Genomic DNA, 19,972 nt, shown 5'->3' on the forward strand with positions numbered 1-19,972 from the left:
GTCTACCCCAGCCTTGAAAGTAAACAAAGCCGCAGACGATCTCGGGCTAAAACCACGCACACAACCTCACTTTCCTATAGGTTCAGAGATAATAAGAATAGTACCACTAAATAGGCATTCGAGGTGGCAACCCGCAGAGAAAACAAGTCCCAGGAAGTGATTTCCGGGTGAGGTGGGAGGGGCAGCTGATTTCCGGTCTGAGGGCAGGCGCCGGCTCTTGCGCAAGCGCTGTTCGTACTTTCCTGGCTTTCCTTCCCCCCCCTCCCCTCCCCCTCTCTTCCCCAGCCTGAGGGGTCTTGAGGTGACAGCGACAGCAACTGCGACTCCAGCAGGAGGAAGAGAAGATGGACAAGGGGAAGGCCGGGCGACGTCGATCTTCATCCGGTGAGAACGGGTCGGAGGAGGGCTGAGCATATTCTCTTCAACCTTGGGCAAATGGGAGGTACAGGCGGTGACGGGTGCGGCGGCCCGGACCAGAGAGGGCTCGGGCTCGAGCTCCCGTGGGGGCTCGGGCTCCCGTTCGCGCGGGGAGGGGAGGGGAGGGGCGGGGAGGGTACGAGCGGAGGGGCGCGCACAATGGAAGACTCCCGGGGCGCCCCCGCCTCTGCCAGTCGGAGACCGAGTCCTAGCTGTCATCAAAGCCCTGGCCGCTCTTAACCCCAGCACCCCTTCAGGTTTTCCCTCGTCCCCCGAACACCTTGCGTGAGTCTCGTCGGCCCAGGAATCTTCCCTGTTGGCTTGCCGCTCCCCTGCCACGCCTTCTTCTAATTCCACCAGTGCACCAGTTTCACTTCCAGCCCCTGACCCCACTTTTTCTCTATTTCTTTGATTCTCGATTCAGCTGCCTTCTCACCCCCTTACCTCGGGGCAGGTATAGCCGCGGCTGCAAAGGGGGAGAGGCGGGGCTTGTTAATTGACACTTCATCGCTCAGATCAGCGCTGCGACGCGTTTCGTTCTTTTGAACAGGCCCTCTTAATAACCTTTTTCTTTTCCAGCCTCCTGCTGCTTCTTCCAGAAGTGAGTAAAAAGTCGAACAAAGGATTTGAAGTTGTGCTTCCATTGTGTTTTTATTCGCCGTGTATTTTTGTTTTTGAAATTGCTTTATGGCTTCAGCTCGGGGTACTACATGTTGGAAACACAAAAGTGGAGTTGTAAGACATGAGGTAGAGCTCCTCGTAGTCAACAAGTTTTTGTCAAAGATCTCATCTGCTAAGAGTACCTCATTTCCTCGTGTTAAGTCCTGTGGATGCACTAGAGGAGGAGGGGGGAGGACTCTATTTTTAATAAGCTTACAGTTCAGTCCACAAACTAACACCCAATGAATCAGTTAATTCATTGTCTCCTTTCTTACTGTACCGTTTATTTTTGCAGAGACAGTCTTAGCAATTACAAATTTATTAGGAGTCTCTGATGGCAGTGCGTCTCAAACCTTTTTCTGCCTTATTTGCAAAGGATGAGTGAACAGGATTTCTGGGACATTGCTTGAAGCAGTTAAAAACCTGACTCCCTTTTCATAAGCAACCGTGTGTGTGTGTGTGTGTGTGTGTGTGTGTGTGTGTGTGTGTGTGTGTTTTCTAGGGATATTCTTTGCCTTTGAAAGTACGTGCATTACACATATGAAAGTACCGGCCTGCAATAGATCAGTGTTTATTTTAATATACTTTTTTTCCTCTTCTAAGACCTTCATGTAAAATTTACACATTAGGAAAATGCGCATTGTTTATCTGCTGCCAATTGCATGCTTTCTACTTTAGGGATTATTATTCTTCAGTTTAAGATGCACAGCCTTTTTTCAATAAGTGCATTTCATCTTAATACATTTCTTTTGAGGGGGAGCAGCAAGATATTAACCCTGTCCTTCAGCAAACCCCATCTCCTTTCACTTGTCACACTTATTTATTACAGTTAACATGATGCAAGTAGCTGTGGGAGGTAAAATTTGAAAACACAGCTGTTATTTCATAAAAGATAGTGATGTTTATGTTACCTATACCTCTGGAGAAGTTTTTTTTTTTTTTTCCTGGTGATTTTCTTTTTGGAGCTGTCCTTTTTGAAAAATAATTGCTATTGTATAAAACCCATTTTCAAATCTAATATTACCTAGCTGTTTTCCAGTATTCATCTGGTTTTAAGAGACGAATATTAATTTTTAAGAATGATTCTAAAGTATGTTTAATTTTTTCCACAGATTATCAGAAATAAAACTAATCAGTTGGTTTGAAGGGATTCTGGATTCTGTGTGATATTTGTATGCATATATTTGCCATTTCATTAGGAGTGGTTGCTAACTTGAACTCATGACCGGAAGTGACATTTGTGGTCATCAGAATTTCCAAGTACCCAAAGAGAGGAATTTGATTAATAAAATAGGAAGAATTCTATTTAGTTAGAAGTAGAATGTAGATAGCAGTAGGGAAAAAAAAAAAATGAAGTTTCAAAGTTTCCTCTGTGAGACTGCACTAGGTTTCCCTAAAACATACACCTAAAGAAGAAACTGTGAAGGGTTACATAGTGTATTGCTGATAGATCTTTTAGTTGCAAGTAGCACTCACTTGCAATTGGTTTAAGTTAAACACAAAACAAGTATTTATGGATTCATGTAACTGATAACTCTAAGAGTGGGATGGTTTGCAGCATGGTTATAATCTACTTTAGGCACTGGTTCTTAAGGTGTGTTGGGGACCTCTGGGTTCCCTTAGACCCTTCTGGGTCTGTGAGGTCAAAATTGTTTTTGTAACAATTCTAAGACATTGTTTACCTTTTCCTCTTATTCTCCCACATGTGTACAGTAGAGTTTTCCAGAGGCTACATGACATGTATCACAACAAATTGAAAGCAGAAACAGATGGGGGGGAAACAGTTGTCTTTTATTAAGCTAGACATGAAAGAGATTTGCAAATAAGTAAAATACTGCCATTCTTCTCAGCATTAAAACAATTATTTTTCATATAATACTTGAGCCATGTTAGCATGCAATGAGTTTATTGTTTTTAAATGAATTGATATTTTAAAATTAAAAGAAAAATTTTATAAGTAGAAGAATCACAAAAGCTCTGATTAACTTACTTTTCTGTAATGTGTCCATGAATCAGGAATTAAGCACAAAACACCTTTGAGCAGTGAGACGAGAAATTACAAAGTCTGTATGCTAAAGTTTACTTGTGAGAAGCTTCTCTAGCTTTTCTTCAGAGTACGTTGTATCTATATTTTAAAATTATTTGTAACCCCAATGAGCATGAATATCTTATTTTCAAGTTCACAGAATATCAAAAGCAGTAAATTAAATGGGACACAGATAAAAAATTTACTGGTGCCAGAGATGGGTCCACTAACAACTGAGTAAAATAATAATTAAATAATGCACAGGTCATTCAAGGGAGAATCACCATTAGAAATGTTTAATAACGAAAGTATAACAGATAAATTAGAGTCATAGATAACAATTTTCAGATGAATCTTTGATTTCAAACAGGAAAGCTCAAGTGAATTTTAGGTTTTCAATGGATTGCTTCAGGCAACATGCAAGGAATCTGTGTTCACTTTCATTTAAGTTAAGGGTACATACGTTGAGTACTTTGGTACTAAGCAGTGTACTAAGAATTTTAGGGACTTTAATTCTTTCAAAAGCCCTGTGAAGTGGTTATTATTTCTGATATACAGATGAGACAACTGGATTTAGAGAGGGTAAGCAACTGTTAGCAATAGCAAGTAAGAAGCAGAGCCAGGATTCAAAGTCTGGTCTGATTACAAAATATATAATTTTAACTTCTTTTGCTGTCACAGGGCATGGGTGAGTCTCACTTGGAAAAAAGAAGTTTCTGTGGACAAATAAGTATGAGAGCTGTAGTTACAAGAAAAATTAATTTATTGCAAAATTTTTAGAGCCTTTGTTATGCTCTAGTACACTGAGCCTCTGCAGAAGAGTAGCTGAGCATGCACTGTTATTCAAACAAGTGAAACTCTTCTCTCCTCCCACCCCCCCCCCCCCCCGTTTTATCTTGAGGATCTAGTGTCCCAGGATGATATGCCTTTATTTTTTTAGTAGCCCCTGGTGCTGTCTGCATATTTTGCATTATAGGTGTAATGAACGATACTTGAAGGTCAAAATCAGAATCTGCAATTAATCATGATAAAACTACATTATGTGCATAGATGTTAGCTGAAGCCATTGGCATGAATGGAATTACCCATAGAACGTACAGAGTGAAAAACATCTTGAATCACATACATTTAATTTCAGTGTAAAGAGGAAGAGACATTGATGGGCAGATGGGCAAATTAGGAAACAAGGAGAGTGAAAAGCAATGTAAATTACAGAGTTAAAATAGTGTGAGAGTGCTGAATTTGGCAATTAGGAGGTTACTTTTACCACTGATTTTAGTAGGACGGAAGCCAGATTTCTTTTTTTTCTTTTTTTTTTTTTTTCTGGAAGCCAGATTTCAAGAGGCTGAATGAAACAAGGAAAACAAAATGTAAAAAAAAAAAAAAAAAAAAAAAGAAAGAAAGAAAGAAAAAGAAAAAAAAAGAGATTTCTGAACAAGTTGGAGTAGGACATTAGGTAGAAAGGAATTTTTTTTCCTGAAGACTCTAAGACACTTAAATCAGATTGGTATGGAGCTGGAAAGGGGTCAGTGGAAAGAGAAAGATATTAAGTAGGAGATAATTGATGGGGTGAGGTTTCAAAAGAAATGGGGGAGATTGGAATCAAGAGTTTCTTGAGATGTGCAGAAAGGAGGGAAGATGGTTAAAGATACAAATAAATTTTGAGAAGTTAATGATATTGTAGTCATGGCTTCTAAGTGACGCAAAGAAAGATCATCTTTTGAAAAAACAAAAAGGACTTTCAAGTGGTAATAGGAGCTCAAAATAGAATAAGTAGTCAGGGATGAATAAAAGAACTGTTAACTAACTTTGAAAGTCTTTGTTAAAACAAGTGTGAATTTTGGGGCACCTGGGTGGCTCAGTAGGTTAAGTGGCTGACTTGGGCTCAGGTCATGATCTTGCAGGCCATGGGTTCAAGCCCTATGTGGGGCTCTGTGCACCTAGCTTAGAGCCTGGAGCCTGCTTCAACTTCTGTCTCCCTCTCTCTCTGCCCCTCCCCTGTTCACACTGTGTGTGTCTCTCTCAAAAATGAATAAACATTAAAAGAAAAAAAAACAAGTGTGAGTTTTGTAGTTAGTAGTAGTAATAGTAGTAAGTAGTATTTGCAGTTACTATTATGTGACTTTCTTCAGAAGTGCTAACAAGTCTAAGAGCAAGAATTTGGGGCAAAAAACATATCTTTTATAAAGGGAGAGGGAGCTAATAACACATTTGCAGATTTTTTTTTTTTTTAAGTTTATTTTGAGAGAGAATCCCACGCAGCCTCCACACTGTCTGTGTAGAGCCTGATGCGGGGCTCAATCTCAAGAACTGTGTCAAAATCAAGAGTTGGAACTTAACTGACAGAACCACCCAGATGCCCCTGAAAATGTTTTTGTAGAATATTCCCAATGTACCTCTCACCTTTTGCTTCATTCCCCCGCTTCCCAATTACAAAAATCTATCTGGTCATATGGTTCAACCAACATTTGTTGAACACCTATCGGACTTTTGCTGGGTAATATTTTATTTAGTTCTTAGAGCCAAGTTTTCTTCTTTTTTCTATTGTCGTCCTATATATTATTTAATGAAGACATTTTGTGAGAACTTGCTGCTCTTCAGATTATTTTTTGACCTTTATGTTTAGTCCATTAGATTCTGTAAAATGTATCAATGTAAATTCAAATTCTAACAGGTTAATTTAAAACAAAGGATAGCTGTGAGAGGATTTATTTTATTACATTGTGTATTTCATTTAGATATTAAATGATAATTTTTACCATGTCTTTGTAGAAATTGTCACAGAAGGAAAAAGGAAAAAGTCTTCATCTTCTGAGTTACATAAGGTATGCATTAGTTTTGCTTTTAATCTGTTCATTATCTTCAGAGTTACTAATATTGAAAGTATTTTGCTATTTATTTTTTAAGCAAAAATTTAAAGAAAATATTATAAAAACTTAATCAGTGTTTTATAGGGAATGGTATATCCTAATTATTTCAAGGGTTAATCAAGAAAATTTCTGGGATGTGACTTACTTAAATCATTGTGAGATGTATCAGTACAGTTTCCAGACCTTATTTTAGATTTTATATAAAACATAACCCAGCATTTCTTTGATAACTGAATATATTAGTTATCATTCATTCATTTTAATACTGTAGATATACAAAAGTTGTGCTCAAGTCATGTGCTGAAAATTACTATTTAAAATATTTCCTGTGAAACTTTAAAAAAAATTTAGTTCTTTTATGTAAGCCAAGAGTAGCAAAAGAAGCAAAATGAAGTTTCTACCTATGTAGAAAGTGTTTCAAAAAATATAATTTGTTTTTAGAAAAATGATCTTTTTTCCTCTAGAATTTTGTGATATTTTATTTATTTAAGTTTATTCTGAGAGAGAGAGAGAGAGAGAATGCAAGTGGGGGAGGGCTGGAGAGAGAGAGGGAGAGACAGAGAATTCCAAGCAGGCTCTGCACTGTCAGTGCAAAGCCTGATGGAGGGCTCTAGCCTGTGAGATCACAGCCTCAGCCGAAGTCTGATGCTTAACGGAGCCACCCAGGCGCCCCTAGCATTTTGTGACTTAAACACAGTAGTATCCTGATATACATTGTAATAATTTATTAGACACCTTTTACTGAAGCATTCCAAATTATGCAGAGAGGACTTTTAATTTGATAGAGAGAACTTTAATTTGGTACATTTCATGGAACAAAGAGGGAGAAGAAACCATAAAGAGGGCTTTGAGAGAGAATCAAGAGCACACAGACCACAAGACCAAACAGAAAGTATGGCTTTAGGTACTCTTCTGCCTTGGCTTACTTCACATTTGTGGGGTGTGGTTTCTTCACTCAAAATTCTGGATTTGGCTTCAGTGGCGTAAATGAGGGGGATAAAAAGAAATTCTCACATTGCTCCCATTCCCAGTTTTAAATACCTCTGTATTGACTACTGCTGCTTCTGTGTTTAATACCTCCAGTGAAGTGAAATGCTCTGTTTTAGGCTGTTGCTTCATGCAGTTGAATCTGAAAGTCCACCATTAGAAGTTCATAGTATTGAGTAAATACGTTTGTTTATTTTTAGATGAACTGCACTATTTTTTTTAACTTTTTATTTTCCAGTACCTTTAGATTTACAGAAAATTTACAGAAATAGTACAGCGTTTGCATCTACCCTTCACTCAGCTTCCCCTAGTGTTAATATCTTACATAACTACAGTGCAATGACCACAATTAAGAAATTAATGTTGGTACAATACTTTAAGCTACAGACATTTGGATTTCTTAAGGTTTTTTAAAGATTTTGTTTTGGGGGGCCTGGGTGTCTCAATCGGTTAAGCATCTGATGTTGGCTCAGATCATGATCTCATGGTTCACGAGTTTAAGCCCTGTATCAGGCTCTGTGCTGACAGCTCGGAGCCTGAAGCCTGCTTCGGATTCTGTGTCCCCATCTCTCTCTGCCCCTCCCCCACTCGCACTCTGTCTCTGTCTCTCTCAATAATAAATAAACATTAAAAAAAATCTTACTTTAAAGTAATCTCTACACTCAATGTGGAGTTTGAACTCAAAACCCTGAAATTAAGAGTCACATGTGCCACCGACTGAGCCAGCCAGGTGCCCCAGTTTTATTTTGTTTTCTTTTGTTTTTCACACTAATGTCATTTTTCTGTTCCAGGATCCCACGTTGCATTTAGGTGTCATGTCTCCTTGATTTCCTTCATTCTGTGACAGTTCTTCAGTCTTTATTCCTTCATGGTCATGACATTTTAAAAGAGTACTGTGATTTTCTCAGTATTTTGTTGAATATCTCTCAATTTGGGTTTGTCTCTGGTTTCTTGTAATTAGATTAAAGTTATGGTGTTTTGGAAAGAATATGTGATGTGTCCTTCTCAGTGTATCCTATCAGTGTAACCATTACTGGTTATGTCAGTCCTGACTGCCTGCTTAAGATGGCTTCTATCTGGTTACACCTTCACTTTGTAATAGGTATCTTGGGAGAGCTACTTTGAATCTGTACTGCAAATACACTGTTTCTTAAACTTTCGCTCACTGTTTAGCCACCTAGTGGTGGATCTTGCCTGCAGCGATTGTGTATACAATAGTCTATTGGTGATTTTCTATTTCCCTCATTCCCTTCATATTTATTAATTGAAGTTCTTCTGTAAGGGAGACCTGCCCCTCTTCCCTCCTTATTTATTTATTCAGTTATTTATTTTTATCAATATGGATTCATAGGTATTTTATTCTATGGGTTATAATTTATTGTAGCATTATTGGTTTTGTTGCTCAAATGTTCTAGCTTTGGTATTGACAGATCTTTTAGTTTGGCTTCTGTGCCCTTTGGACATGCTGCTTTTTTTTTTTGTTTGTTTGTTTTTTAAGTTTATTTATTTTGAGGGGGAAGAGGGGCAGAGAGGGAGGAAGAGAGAACCTAGCGCGCTTCAATCTGTGAGATCATGACCTGAGCTGAAGTCAAGAGTCAAATGCTTAAATGATTGAATAACCCAGGTGCCCCTCAGTACTGATACTTTAAAAAAAAAAATTTTTTTTTAGTGTTTATTTATTTTTGAGAGATGGAGAAAGAGCACGAGTGGGGAAGGAGTAGAGAGAGAGGGAGACACAGAATCCAAAGCAGGCTCCAGGCTCTGAGCTGTCAGCACAGAGCCTGATGCGGGGCTTGAACTCAGGAACGATGAGATAATGACCTGAGCTGAAGTCGCGCTTAACCGACTGAGCCACCCAGGTGCCCCAGTATGTTAAATTCTTTTTTTTTTTTTTTAATTTTTTTTTTCAACGTTTATTTATTTTTTGGGGACACAGAAAGACAGAGCATGAATGGGGGAGGGGCAGAGAGAGAGGGAGACACAGAATCGGAAACAGACTCCAGGCTCTGAGCCATCAGCCCAGAGCCTGACGCGGGTTCGAACTCACGGACCGCGAGATCGTGACCTGGCTGAAGTCGGACGCCCAACCGACTGCGCCACCCTGGCGCCCCTCCAGTATATTAAATTCTTAAAAAAATTTTTTTTTATATTTATTTATTTTCAAGAGGGAGAGAGTGCAAGCAGAAGATGGGCAGAGAGAGAGAGAGAGAGAGAGGGAGACACAGAATCTGAAGCAGGCTCCAGACTCAGCTGTCAGCACAGAGTCCGACATGGGGCTCGAACCCACCAACGGCAAGATAATGACCTGAGCTGTAGTCAGATACTTAACCAACTGCGCCATGCAGGTGCCCCAGAATATTAAATTCCTGTTAGGGGGCGCCTGGGTGGCGCAGTCGGTTAAGCGTCCGACTTCAGCCAGGTCACGATGTGGCGATCCGGGAGTTCGAGCCCCGCGTCGGGCTCTGGGCTGATGGCTCAGAGCCTGGAGCCTGTTTCCGATTCTGTGTCTCCCTCTCTCTCTGCCCCTCCCCCGTTCATGCTCTGTCTCTCTCTGTCCCAAAAATAAAAATAAACGTTGAAAAAAAAATTAAAAAAAAATTCCTGTTAGTAGTTTACATTACTGCTTTTTCTCTCAAGGTAGCTAGGGAAATAAATTACTGAAAGAATTAGGGCTGTGATGGGTATAGGTACAAGACACTGATACATTTTGACTTTAAAGTATTTGAAAAATATTTCTAAAGGGGCCCCTGGATGGCGCAGTCAGTTAAGCATCAGACTATTGATTTCAGCTCAGGTCATGGTCTCATGGTTTGTGAGTTTGAGCCCTGCATAGGGTTCTGTGCTGACAGTGCAGAGCCTGCTTGGGATTCTCTGTCTCTGCCCCTCCCATTGCTCGCTCTCTCTTTCAAAATAAACAAATAAACTTAAAAAAAAAATTTCTAAAGCAATACCAGTTTGTTGTAGAGAAATTAGAAAAGTGAGTTGAGGAAAAAAGACCACTCAGGCAGGACCAAAATTAATGTTTGGATGTATATCTTCCTAGTTTTCCTATTTTTTTTTGTTTTGTTTTTATTTTAACTTGTTTTATGTTTTATTTTTTTTAAATTTACATCCAAATTAGCATATAACTAATAGTTACGTAGTACATAGTTACATAGTACATAGTTACATAGTTTCGTGTCCCTTCCAAACAGCATACCTGTATCCCTTGGATAAATGCCTAGTAGTGCAATTGCTGGGTCATAGGGTAGCTCTATTTTTAATTTTTTGAGGAACCTTCATACTGTTTTCCAGAGTGGCTGCACCAGCTTGCATTCCCACCTAGTTTTTCTATTTGCATATCCATGTATAACAAACACATATTTAAATATTAAAAAATAGAAAACCACAGAATACTGTTTTATAATTTGCTTTTTCTGCTTAACTATATATTATGAACATCATTTTCTGAAATCAAATTGAAAGTATGGCTCAGTAGATATTTGTTGAGTACTTAACATGTATTGGACACTATACTAGGCATAAGTGCCAGGAAAACGGTAGCAAACATTTTTAATGGCTACATTGTATTCAGTTATATGGGTGTATCACAGTTAATTTAATCAATATCCTATTGTATTTTTGAGTTTTGTTTGTTTGTTTGTTTTTTAAGTAAACTACGCCCAACATGGGGCTCAAACTCATGACGCTGAGATCAGGAGTCACATGTTTTACTAACTGAGCTAGCCAGGCACCCCTTGAATTGTTTTTAATTAAAAAAAGAAATTATGAACAGTGCTGTAGTCGTTATCCTTGTAGCTAAATCTCTGGAACATCATTATTTCCTAAATTATTCCTGGCCTTTTTTTTTTTTTTTTTTTTGGATATTTTTTTTAAGTTTATTTATTTTGAGAGAGTATGAGCAGGGGAGGGGTGGAGAGAGAGGGAATCCCAAGCTTATAGCGCAGAGACTGACTGATGTGGGGCTCCAACTCACAAACTGTGAGACATGACCTGAGTGAAGCCAAGAGTCGGACACTTAACTGACTGAGCCACCCAGGTGCCACTGGCCTTTTAATAGCTGAATGTAGGTTAATTCAAGGCTGTTCACCCTCTCGCTCCCTGTTTTTTTTTTTTTTCAAGTTTATATATTTATTTTGAGAGAGGGAGAGAGAGAGAGAAAAAGAGAAAACAAATGGAGGGAGGAGCAGAGAGATTGGCAGAGAGAGAATTCCAAGCAGTCTCCTTTCAGTGCGGGCTGGAACTTACCATGAGATCATGACCTGAGCTGAGATCAAGAGTCATATGCTTAATCTTAATTGACTGAGCCACCCAGGTGCCCCAAAGCTGATATCTTGGTATATGTGAAGTAAGAATGTGAATACCTTGAATTCTGCTAATGGGGAGATCCATAGTTTTTGGATTTACGTATGAGGAAGTTGCTATTCTAGTTTGAATATTGAAAAATGAGAGTTTAAAAAATTATTTATTTATTTATTTTGAGAGAGTGGGGATGGGGAGACAGAGAGTGAGAGGGAGAGAGAATTCTAAGCAGGCTCTGCACTTCAGAGGGCTGAATCTCATGAACCATGAGATCATGACCTGAGCAGAGATCAAGAGTCTGACACTTAATCAACTGATCCATCCAAGCACCCTGAAAAATAAGACTTTTATTCTTCCTTGGTAAGTAATAGCCATACCTTTGGACAGACCCCCAATTTTCTTTAAATAATAGCTTTATATTTAAGTAGTATCTGAATAAGTAAGCGATTAAGATTCTGAAGTTCTGTATTAAGAACATGGCAGAGATCATTTTAGCCTGAACAATTTAATGAGCCTATGTTAGTAATGTGTAACTTGTCAGTGGATTCCAGCATCTTTTTTTCTCCTGGTTTATCTGCTTTTGATAGCATTTTCTTTTTGAAGGCTATACTATAATGAATCAGGTATAGAATGAACCTGAAGGTGACTACATGACTTGATCTGCTGAAGAGCTTGTTTAGTATTACATTTGAACATTAGTAAGTAAAATATATGTTCTTGAGCTTTGTTTGGGGGAAGTTATTAGAGTTCTATTGATATATTTAAGTGTAATGTGAAGGGAAGGAGATTTAGAACCCATTTTTGCCTTAAAAGTTTAAATTTGAATCTTTATTAGAAGCCTGTTGAAATACTTGAGAGTGTTAGGAGTCCCTTCTGATTCTTGTAAATGGAATTATAATATATGCTTTATAGAATCATGAGTAGCTTAGAATCTTTATTGGTTGTACACAGCTGAGACCATGATTAAAATTTGTGTAAGAATAGATCAGGTTGTTGCAAAAAGTCTTACATTATTTTTTTATCAGTCATTAAGAAAAAAGTGAGCGTGGAAAAAACTGACAGTAGTTAGTTGTACCTGAAATCTGCTTGTCCTATGCTTGTATACAATATTAGTGTGAGAGATTTAAATCTATAATTTATTAATCAGGAAGCTACAGCAGAGGCTTTTCTGGAGCTTTAAATATTAATATTTTTTCCCTTACCTTTAACAGTTGCATTGTATTCCTATCAAAACATTTGGAAGCTAGGAAAACACAAAAATGAAAATAAAATTCATCTCTTATCTCACTAGAGATAATCACTGTCAAACATTGTTATGTACAGCCTTTCACATTTTATTTCTATTCATGGATTTTTTTTTTGTCTTATAAAGATCATTCTGAATCTGTGTTTTTCTTTTATACTTATTTTATTTGAAATAATTTCTTTTTTTTTTAAAGTTTTTTTTTTTTGGTAATCTCTGCACCCATTGTGGGGCTCAAACTCATGACCCTGTGATCAGGAGTTGGATGCTTTTCTGACTGAGGCAGTCAGGCTCCCCCAAAATAATTTCTTAATATCATTAATCTTCTGGAACATGTTATTTAATAACAACTGAATAGTATCTTACTTGGTTTAATTTTGCCATAATTTTGTATTATTGTTCTTTTATTATTATTTCTAGTTTTTCTATATTAAAATAATGTGTGGTCTATATCCCTTTTCATAAATATTTATATATACTTTTATTTTCAAAGCTTTTAATGCTAGTTTATAGAGTTTTAATAAATATCCGTATTTCATGTGTCTATACTTTGGAGGGAATAGAGAACTGCCCTTTTTCTTTTAATGTTTGTTTATTTTTGAGAGAGAGAGAGAGAGAGAGAGAGAGAGAATGAGCAGGGGAAGGACAGAGAGAGAGGGAGAGGAGAATCCTAAGTGGGCTGCACAGTGTCAGTGCAGAGCCCATCACAGGGCTCAGTCTCACAAACCATAAAATAATGACCTGAGCTGGAATCAGGAAGTCAGATGCTTAACCAACTGAGCCACCCTTGTGCCCCAAGAACTGCCCTTTTTGAATATAGGATAAATATAGATATATTTCAGCACTGGGCATGGAATATAGATAAATGTGTCTGTCCTAATGGAAGTATACATAAATATTTATTAGGGTGAATAATTCATTGATACTGAGTATAAGCCATTCATAGGTAAAATGATTGAAAACAAGTTACTGTGGAAAAAGAATATAAAATATTCTACAGAAGACATCAGCAGTATTTTATAAGAAACTAATTTTACAGAATACGCGGTACTTTTCTAAATTTTAGTTACTGTCCTACAAGTTTGAACTGGGTAACTTTTTTTTTCTTTCTTTCTTTTTTTTTTTTTAATATCCAAGGTAGTTAACGTATAGTGTAGTATTGGTTTCAGGAGTAGAATTTAGTGATTTATCACCTACATATAACACCCAGTGCTCATCACAACAAGTGCCCTTCTTAATGCCCATCACCCATTTAGCCCATTTCCTTCCCCTTTTCCCTCCAGCAACCCTCATTTTGCTCTCACTATTTAAGTCTCTTATGAAAAAAAAAGTCTCTTATGGTTTGCCTCCCTATTTTTAACTTATTTTTACTTCCTTTCCTCTATGCTCATCTGTTTTTTCTTAAATTCCACAGATAAGTAAAATTGTATAATATTTGTCTTTCTCTGATTGACTTATTTTGCTTAGTGTAATACACTCCAGCTGCATCCACATTGTTGCAAATGGCAAGATTTCATTCTTTTTGATTGCCAAGTATTATTTCATTTTGTATATACCCCACATCTTCTTCATCCGCTTATCAGTCAATGGACATTTGGGCTCTTTCCATACTTTGGCTATTGTTGATAGTGCTGCTATAAACATGGGGTGCACGTGTCCCTTTGAAACAGCATACCTGTATCTCTTGGATAAATACCCAGTAGAGCAGTTGCTGGTTCATAGGTAGTTCTATTTTTAATTTTTTGAGGAACCTCCATAGTGTTTTCCAGAGTGGCTATACCAGTTTGCATTCCCACCGACAGTGTAAGAGGATTCCCTTTTTGCTACATCCTTGCCAACATATGTTGTTTCTTGAATTGTTAATTTTAGCCATTTTGACTGGTGTGAGGTAGTATCTCATTGTGGTTTTGACTTGGATTTCCCTGATGAGTGATGTTGAGCATCTTTTCATGTTAGCCATCTGGATGTCTCCTTGGGAATAGTGCCTGTTCATGTCTTCTTCGCAATAGTTCCCTGGATTATTTGTTTTTGGGGTGTTGAGTTTGATAAGTTCTTTATAGATTTTGGATACTAACCCTTTATCAAATAAGTATTTCAGAAATATCTTCTCCCATTCCATAGGTTGCCTTCTAGTTCTGCTGATTGTTTCCCTGAACTGGGCAACTTTTTAGGTTATTATAAGGGCCATGTAACTACTTACCCCAAACTTAGTGGTTTGAACTTATTTTATTCAGGAATCTGCAGTGTGGGCATGGTTCAATTGGAGATAACTTTTCTTTTTTTCACTTGCGAGTTAGCTAGGTTGGCTTGGAGGTCAGGGCCTTTGATCACTTTGAAGGCTTGCTCACTCACTTATCTTGATTCCTGTGCTGAGAAAACTCAGTATCGTGGTGTAGATTTATTTTTTTTTCGATGTTTCCAGTATAGTGGCTTAAGGGTGTCCAAGATTTTTTTCTATTGGCTCAGGTCTCCTGAGGAATGTGTATTGAGGGAAAGGGGGGGAAAAAAAAGAGAGGAAGGAAGAGAGAACACAGAAGCATGCAAAAGCCAGGCTGAAGCAATATAAGTATTACTTTTAATGATCTAGCCTTGGAAGTCACAGGTCTGCCCAGATTCAAGGGGAAGGAACGTAAACTGCACCTGATGTTGGAGGACTGTCATTGTCACATTGTAAGAAGAGCATGTGGAATGTGGAATATCGGTGTGGCCATTTTTGGAAAAATATGATATGCCACATTATCCAATATAGGCTAAATAACCTGCTCACAGCGAATCCATGGGTGTGAACAGCCTGAAGACCTTATTGTTACCCTTTGAGGAAGCAATTGTTGTTCCCTAATTAAGAATATGAAGGAAATGACTTAGAGATAGTATTGTCTTTTGCAGATGAAAACTTAAAAATAGGTACCTTTTTATACAGATTAGGTATAAGTAATTTATACTTATTTTATACTTATTATATTAATATAAAAAAGTATATTATATTATACTTATTATATACTTTTATACAGATTAGGTATAAGTAATTTATACTTATTAGGTATAAGTAATTAAGAAGTGCCTTGGAGGATCAACTCAGATTGCTGTGAAATAAGGGTTGCGATAACCTTTGTTCAAATTTACTGTGTTCTCATGACTTACACTTTACTCTCACTGAAATCATTTTATGGATTGCTAATGGATGTAGTTGATATAGTACTTATTATGTTATATTTTGTAGGCTGAATTTGATGCTTAACTGTCATTTATAACTTTTAATGTGAAATTTAAGGTATTTAAATTCTAAACAAATGATTTCAAACTTGTGGTTGTAATCCATACTTTCATTTGTTTATACAGCATACATGAGCCATACACTTCAGAGATCTAAAGGTGACTAAGTTAGGGTCCTCTGCTTAAGGACCTCCATAGCCTGGAGAAGAAGATGGACATATAGACAAATATTTATAATATAGTATGATACATGTAATATAAATAGTGTAATAAAAATGAACCAACTACTAATACCCAGAGAAAGGAATACCTTGGTTTGGGAGTGACAGTTGTGTGGATAGGAGACAAATTTTGAGCAGAATCTGAAGTGTTTTATAAGGGACAAGTAGAGGGAAGGGCATTCTTCATACATACATACAAAGGGAGCAGTACATACAAAGGTCTAGAGATATGAAATAATATGATGTGTTTGAAGGAGGTTGAGTAAACAGTGTGGTGGGATGTAGAGTTTGTGATGTGTGGGTGATGTTAAAGAGCCCAGATTGTTAAGAGTTTTATCTGTATGTAGTAGGTGCGGTTGTTGTATGTTAAGTATTGTAGCCATATTTAGATTTGTGTACTAAAAAACTCCGGGGATAGTATTTGAAAGATTAGAAGGGATAGAGACTGTAGGTAAGAGAATATAGTATGGCTTGCTCATACTAGGCAAAGCCTAACTATAGTTAGGAAGCTATTGTGATACTTTATTTATCTACCTTAATACTGAATGAGAGGTTTTTAGAATAAAATTATATTAAACTGCCTATAAATTAACCACTGAATTTAAAACTATTTAAAACTAATAGCAAAATGGGGTATGTGGTTGGCTTAGTACACAATGCAAGTCTTGATCTCAGGGTCGTGAGTTAAAGCCTCACATTAGGTGTTGAGCTTATTTAAAAAAACTGAAAAACTAATAGTAAAATATTAACGCAGGTAATATAATGATTCTGTTAGCTGATTCAGTTCTTATTTATATTTCAGTTAGATCAATTATTTTCTCATTCTGATTTCAGATAACAAAGATGTTAAATGCAAAATCAGAGGATGTTCGTGTTCAGTCATCACTGTCCAAACTCAGAAGCTCAGAACGCTGGGATCTCCCTTTGCAGGGGGTAAATAAAAACTATTTTTTTAAAGTACATAATATTATTTAGTGTGTTGAAAATATTAAAACATTTTTTAATGTTTATTTATTTTTTAATTTTTTAAATGCTTAATTATATTAGAGAGACAAGAGTGTGAGTGGGGGAGGGGAAGAGAAAGAGGGAGACACAGAATCCAAAGTGGCTCCAGCCTTTGAGCTGTCAGCACAGAGCCTGATGCAGGGCTCAAACCCACGAACCATTAGATCATGACCTGAGCTGAAGTCGGACACTTAACTGAGCCACCCAGGTGCCCCAGTGTTTATTTATTTTTGAGAAAGAGAGACAGAATGCTAGCAGGGAAGGGCAGAGAGAAAGGAAAACACAGAATCTGAAGCAGGCTCCAGGCTCTGAGCTGTTAGCACAGAGCCCCACATGGGGCTTGAACTCACAAACTGTGAAATCCTGACCTGAGCTGAAGTCAGATGCTTAACTGACTGAGCCACCCAGGTGCCCAGTGATGTTTAAAATATTTTAATAAAATTGAGTTTTCATTTTTTTATATGTCCTTGTTTGGGTTTTTTGTGTTATTTAATCACAAGTTTTTAATTAGTGTATTTCTGGTATTTGTTGAAGTGATGAAGTTAGGGTCTCCTTTAGTTTAAATCTAAGTATACCTTATTTTGCATGAGTGTTTTCTTGAAATTTAAATCTCATTATTGTACAATGTATTTTAAATTTACAAGAATATTAAGCTTATCAGAATCATTTGCTCTTTTGCTCTTGTTTTGTAAATTATAGAGGGTATATTTTAAAATGTGACACAACTGTACTTTAGAAGATATTCTGATTATAAATTTGAACTTTAATTTATCACTATTAAGCATTTTTATGGAGCTTTTGTGAATAACTCTTAAGATGGCACATTTTAAGTATATATATTTTTTTCTGTTGCCTGGTCACTTTTTAAAAATAGAATTTTTCTCAGATTTTCCAGTTTATCCATTTGAGCCTGTGTTCATTTCCTAGGGCTCATGTAGCAAAATACCATGGTGTGGGTGGCTCAACAGAAATTTATTTCCCAATAGTTCTAGAGGCTGAAGTCCAAGATCAAGGTGCTGGTAGGGTTGATTTCTCTATTGCCTTTCTCCTTGGCTTAGAGATGGCCATCTTATTGCTGTGTCTGCCTATGACCTTTTTTTCTGTGTACCTACATCCTGGTGCTTCTCTTCTTAAAGGCAAACTAATCCCTGGGTTAAGTAAGTCCCTACCCTTATGACCTCATTTAAACTTAATTACCTTTGTAAAGAGCCCATCTCCACAAACAGTTGTCTTGACAGTTAGGACTTCAACATATAGAATGGGTATGGGGAGCACAATTCAGTTCACATCATCAAATAATACATTTGTTTCTCTTTTTTGATTTTGTATAAAAAAATGATAAATGAGTCAAGATGACTTCTGTTGACAGAAAAGAAATTGTGTAAGGTTAGAAAATTTGGGGTGTATAGAAAGGTACAGGTGAAAAGACTAAAGAATCTTTCTCTGTTCCTTTTTCCTAAAGGCAACCACTATTAATAGCTTTTTTTCATTCCTTTCAAGAAAAAAAAATACATATGCCCATAAAAATAATAATTTATATTATTTTTTGATTGTTACAGAACAGGGATCATGAGATCTACACTGTTCTGTGCTTTGTTTGCATTTAATATTTCTTAAATTTTTTTTTCTATTTTAATACATTTAGATATACTTCCTTTATTTTTTTGGCTTTGTAGTACTCTAAAAATATAAAAATACTATAATTAAAAATTTTTTTTGAATATTGTCACATTAGTTTCAAGTGTACAGCATAGTGATTCAGCTTCTCTTTATGTTTTGCTGTGCTCACCACAAGCGTAGTTAACCATCTGTCACCATATATAATTTACTTAGTGCACTGGTATTAGATTGTTTCCAGAGTTTTGCTAATAGAAACAATGCTGCAGCAAACATCATTTTTTTTTTGAATATCATTTTTCATATGTAGAAAACTATTTTTGAGTGGGATTACTGGGTTGAAGGGAATTTGTATATTAAATTTTAATAAACATTGCAAAATTGTCTTACAGAAACTGTGCACTAATTTATATTGCCACCAGTGAAAGCTCCCATTTTGCTAGAAACTTACTGGCACTGGATATTATCACACAGTAAAATTGTTGCCAATTTAATAGGAAGAAAAAAACATAATTTTAAAGAAAATTTAATCACTTTGCACGTATGTATTTTGTTAGGACATTGAATTTATTGTGGAATAAATGTTATATATACAATATATATAATTTTAAGTATATACACACACACACACACACACACACACACACACACATACACTGCCTCTTGGAAGTAGACGTAGGCTTTTTGTTGGGTTTGTTTTCTTTTTTTTTTTTTTTAAATTTTTTTTTCAACGTTTTATTTATTTTTGGGACAGAGAGAGACAGAGCATGAACGGGGGAGGGACAGAGAGAGAGGGAGACACAGAATCTGAAACAGGCTCCAGGCTCTGAGCCATCAGCCCAGAGCCCGACGCGGGGCTCGAACTCACAGACCGCGAGATCGTGACCTGGCTGAAGTCGGACACTTAACCGACTGCGCCACCCAGGCGCCCCGGGTTTGTTTTCTTAAGCAGTATCTTATTAAATGCTTTTTTTCCTTTACCCTTCAGTCATACATGTCTTCCTTAGTTTTTGGCTTTCAAGGGGTAGATGTGGATCACCTGAGAGCTCTTTGGATATTAAGTGTTTGTGTTATAGTCTTCTGCCTTCTCTTTTTTCTTAACTGTTTATTTCAGCAGTCTCCTTTTCCTGAGAAACTAACCATTTATTTCTTATTTAGTTCCTTCTAACCCACTGAGTGAAACAAGGTCTTTCAGAGACATACTTTCTTTTCCCATGACTAGTTTTCCACCCTAGTTCGATGTCTTCCTTAAGTTAGTGTTACTTTTTGGAAATCTGTATCCTGTTTGAGATTTGAAGTGGCTCATGTGTCAGCATTGCCATGCTGTCTTGTTGCTTTAGATTTCACAACGTTTGCTAAGTATGCTTCATAGTTTGTAGAGTTTGAGGCTGTACCAGTATCTTGCTTTATT

The 19,972-nt window shown here is 37.0% G+C and overlaps 1 protein-coding gene across 8 annotated transcripts in view; it reads left to right on the forward strand.

Annotated features, from left to right (window-relative positions):
- The first annotated feature begins 214 nt into the window (after positions 1-214).
- SENP7 (SUMO specific peptidase 7) overlaps positions 215-19,972 on the forward strand; it is a 153,280-nt gene continuing 133,522 nt past the window's right edge. For 3 of the 8 annotated variants that reach the window (XM_047100010.1, XM_047100011.1, XM_047100012.1), the window contains exons 1-3: positions 232-384; positions 5,876-5,928; positions 16,774-16,872. In XM_047100010.1, the coding sequence (XP_046955966.1) occupies positions 345-384; positions 5,876-5,928; positions 16,774-16,872 (192 nt within the window). In that variant the 5' untranslated portion in view covers positions 232-344. Of the gene's footprint in view, positions 385-5,875; positions 5,929-16,773; positions 16,873-19,972 lie in introns of all 8 variants that reach the window. The other 5 variants (XM_047100013.1, XM_047100015.1, XM_047100016.1 and 2 more) reach the window with 3 other exon arrangements.

The sequence above is a fragment of the Lynx rufus genome, unplaced genomic scaffold (assembly GCF_022079265.1).
Source record: "Lynx rufus isolate CCGP_SWC_20201006 ecotype Redwood Valley unplaced genomic scaffold, mLynRuf1.p SCAF_5, whole genome shotgun sequence".
Lineage (NCBI taxonomy): Eukaryota > Metazoa > Chordata > Mammalia > Carnivora > Felidae > Lynx > Lynx rufus.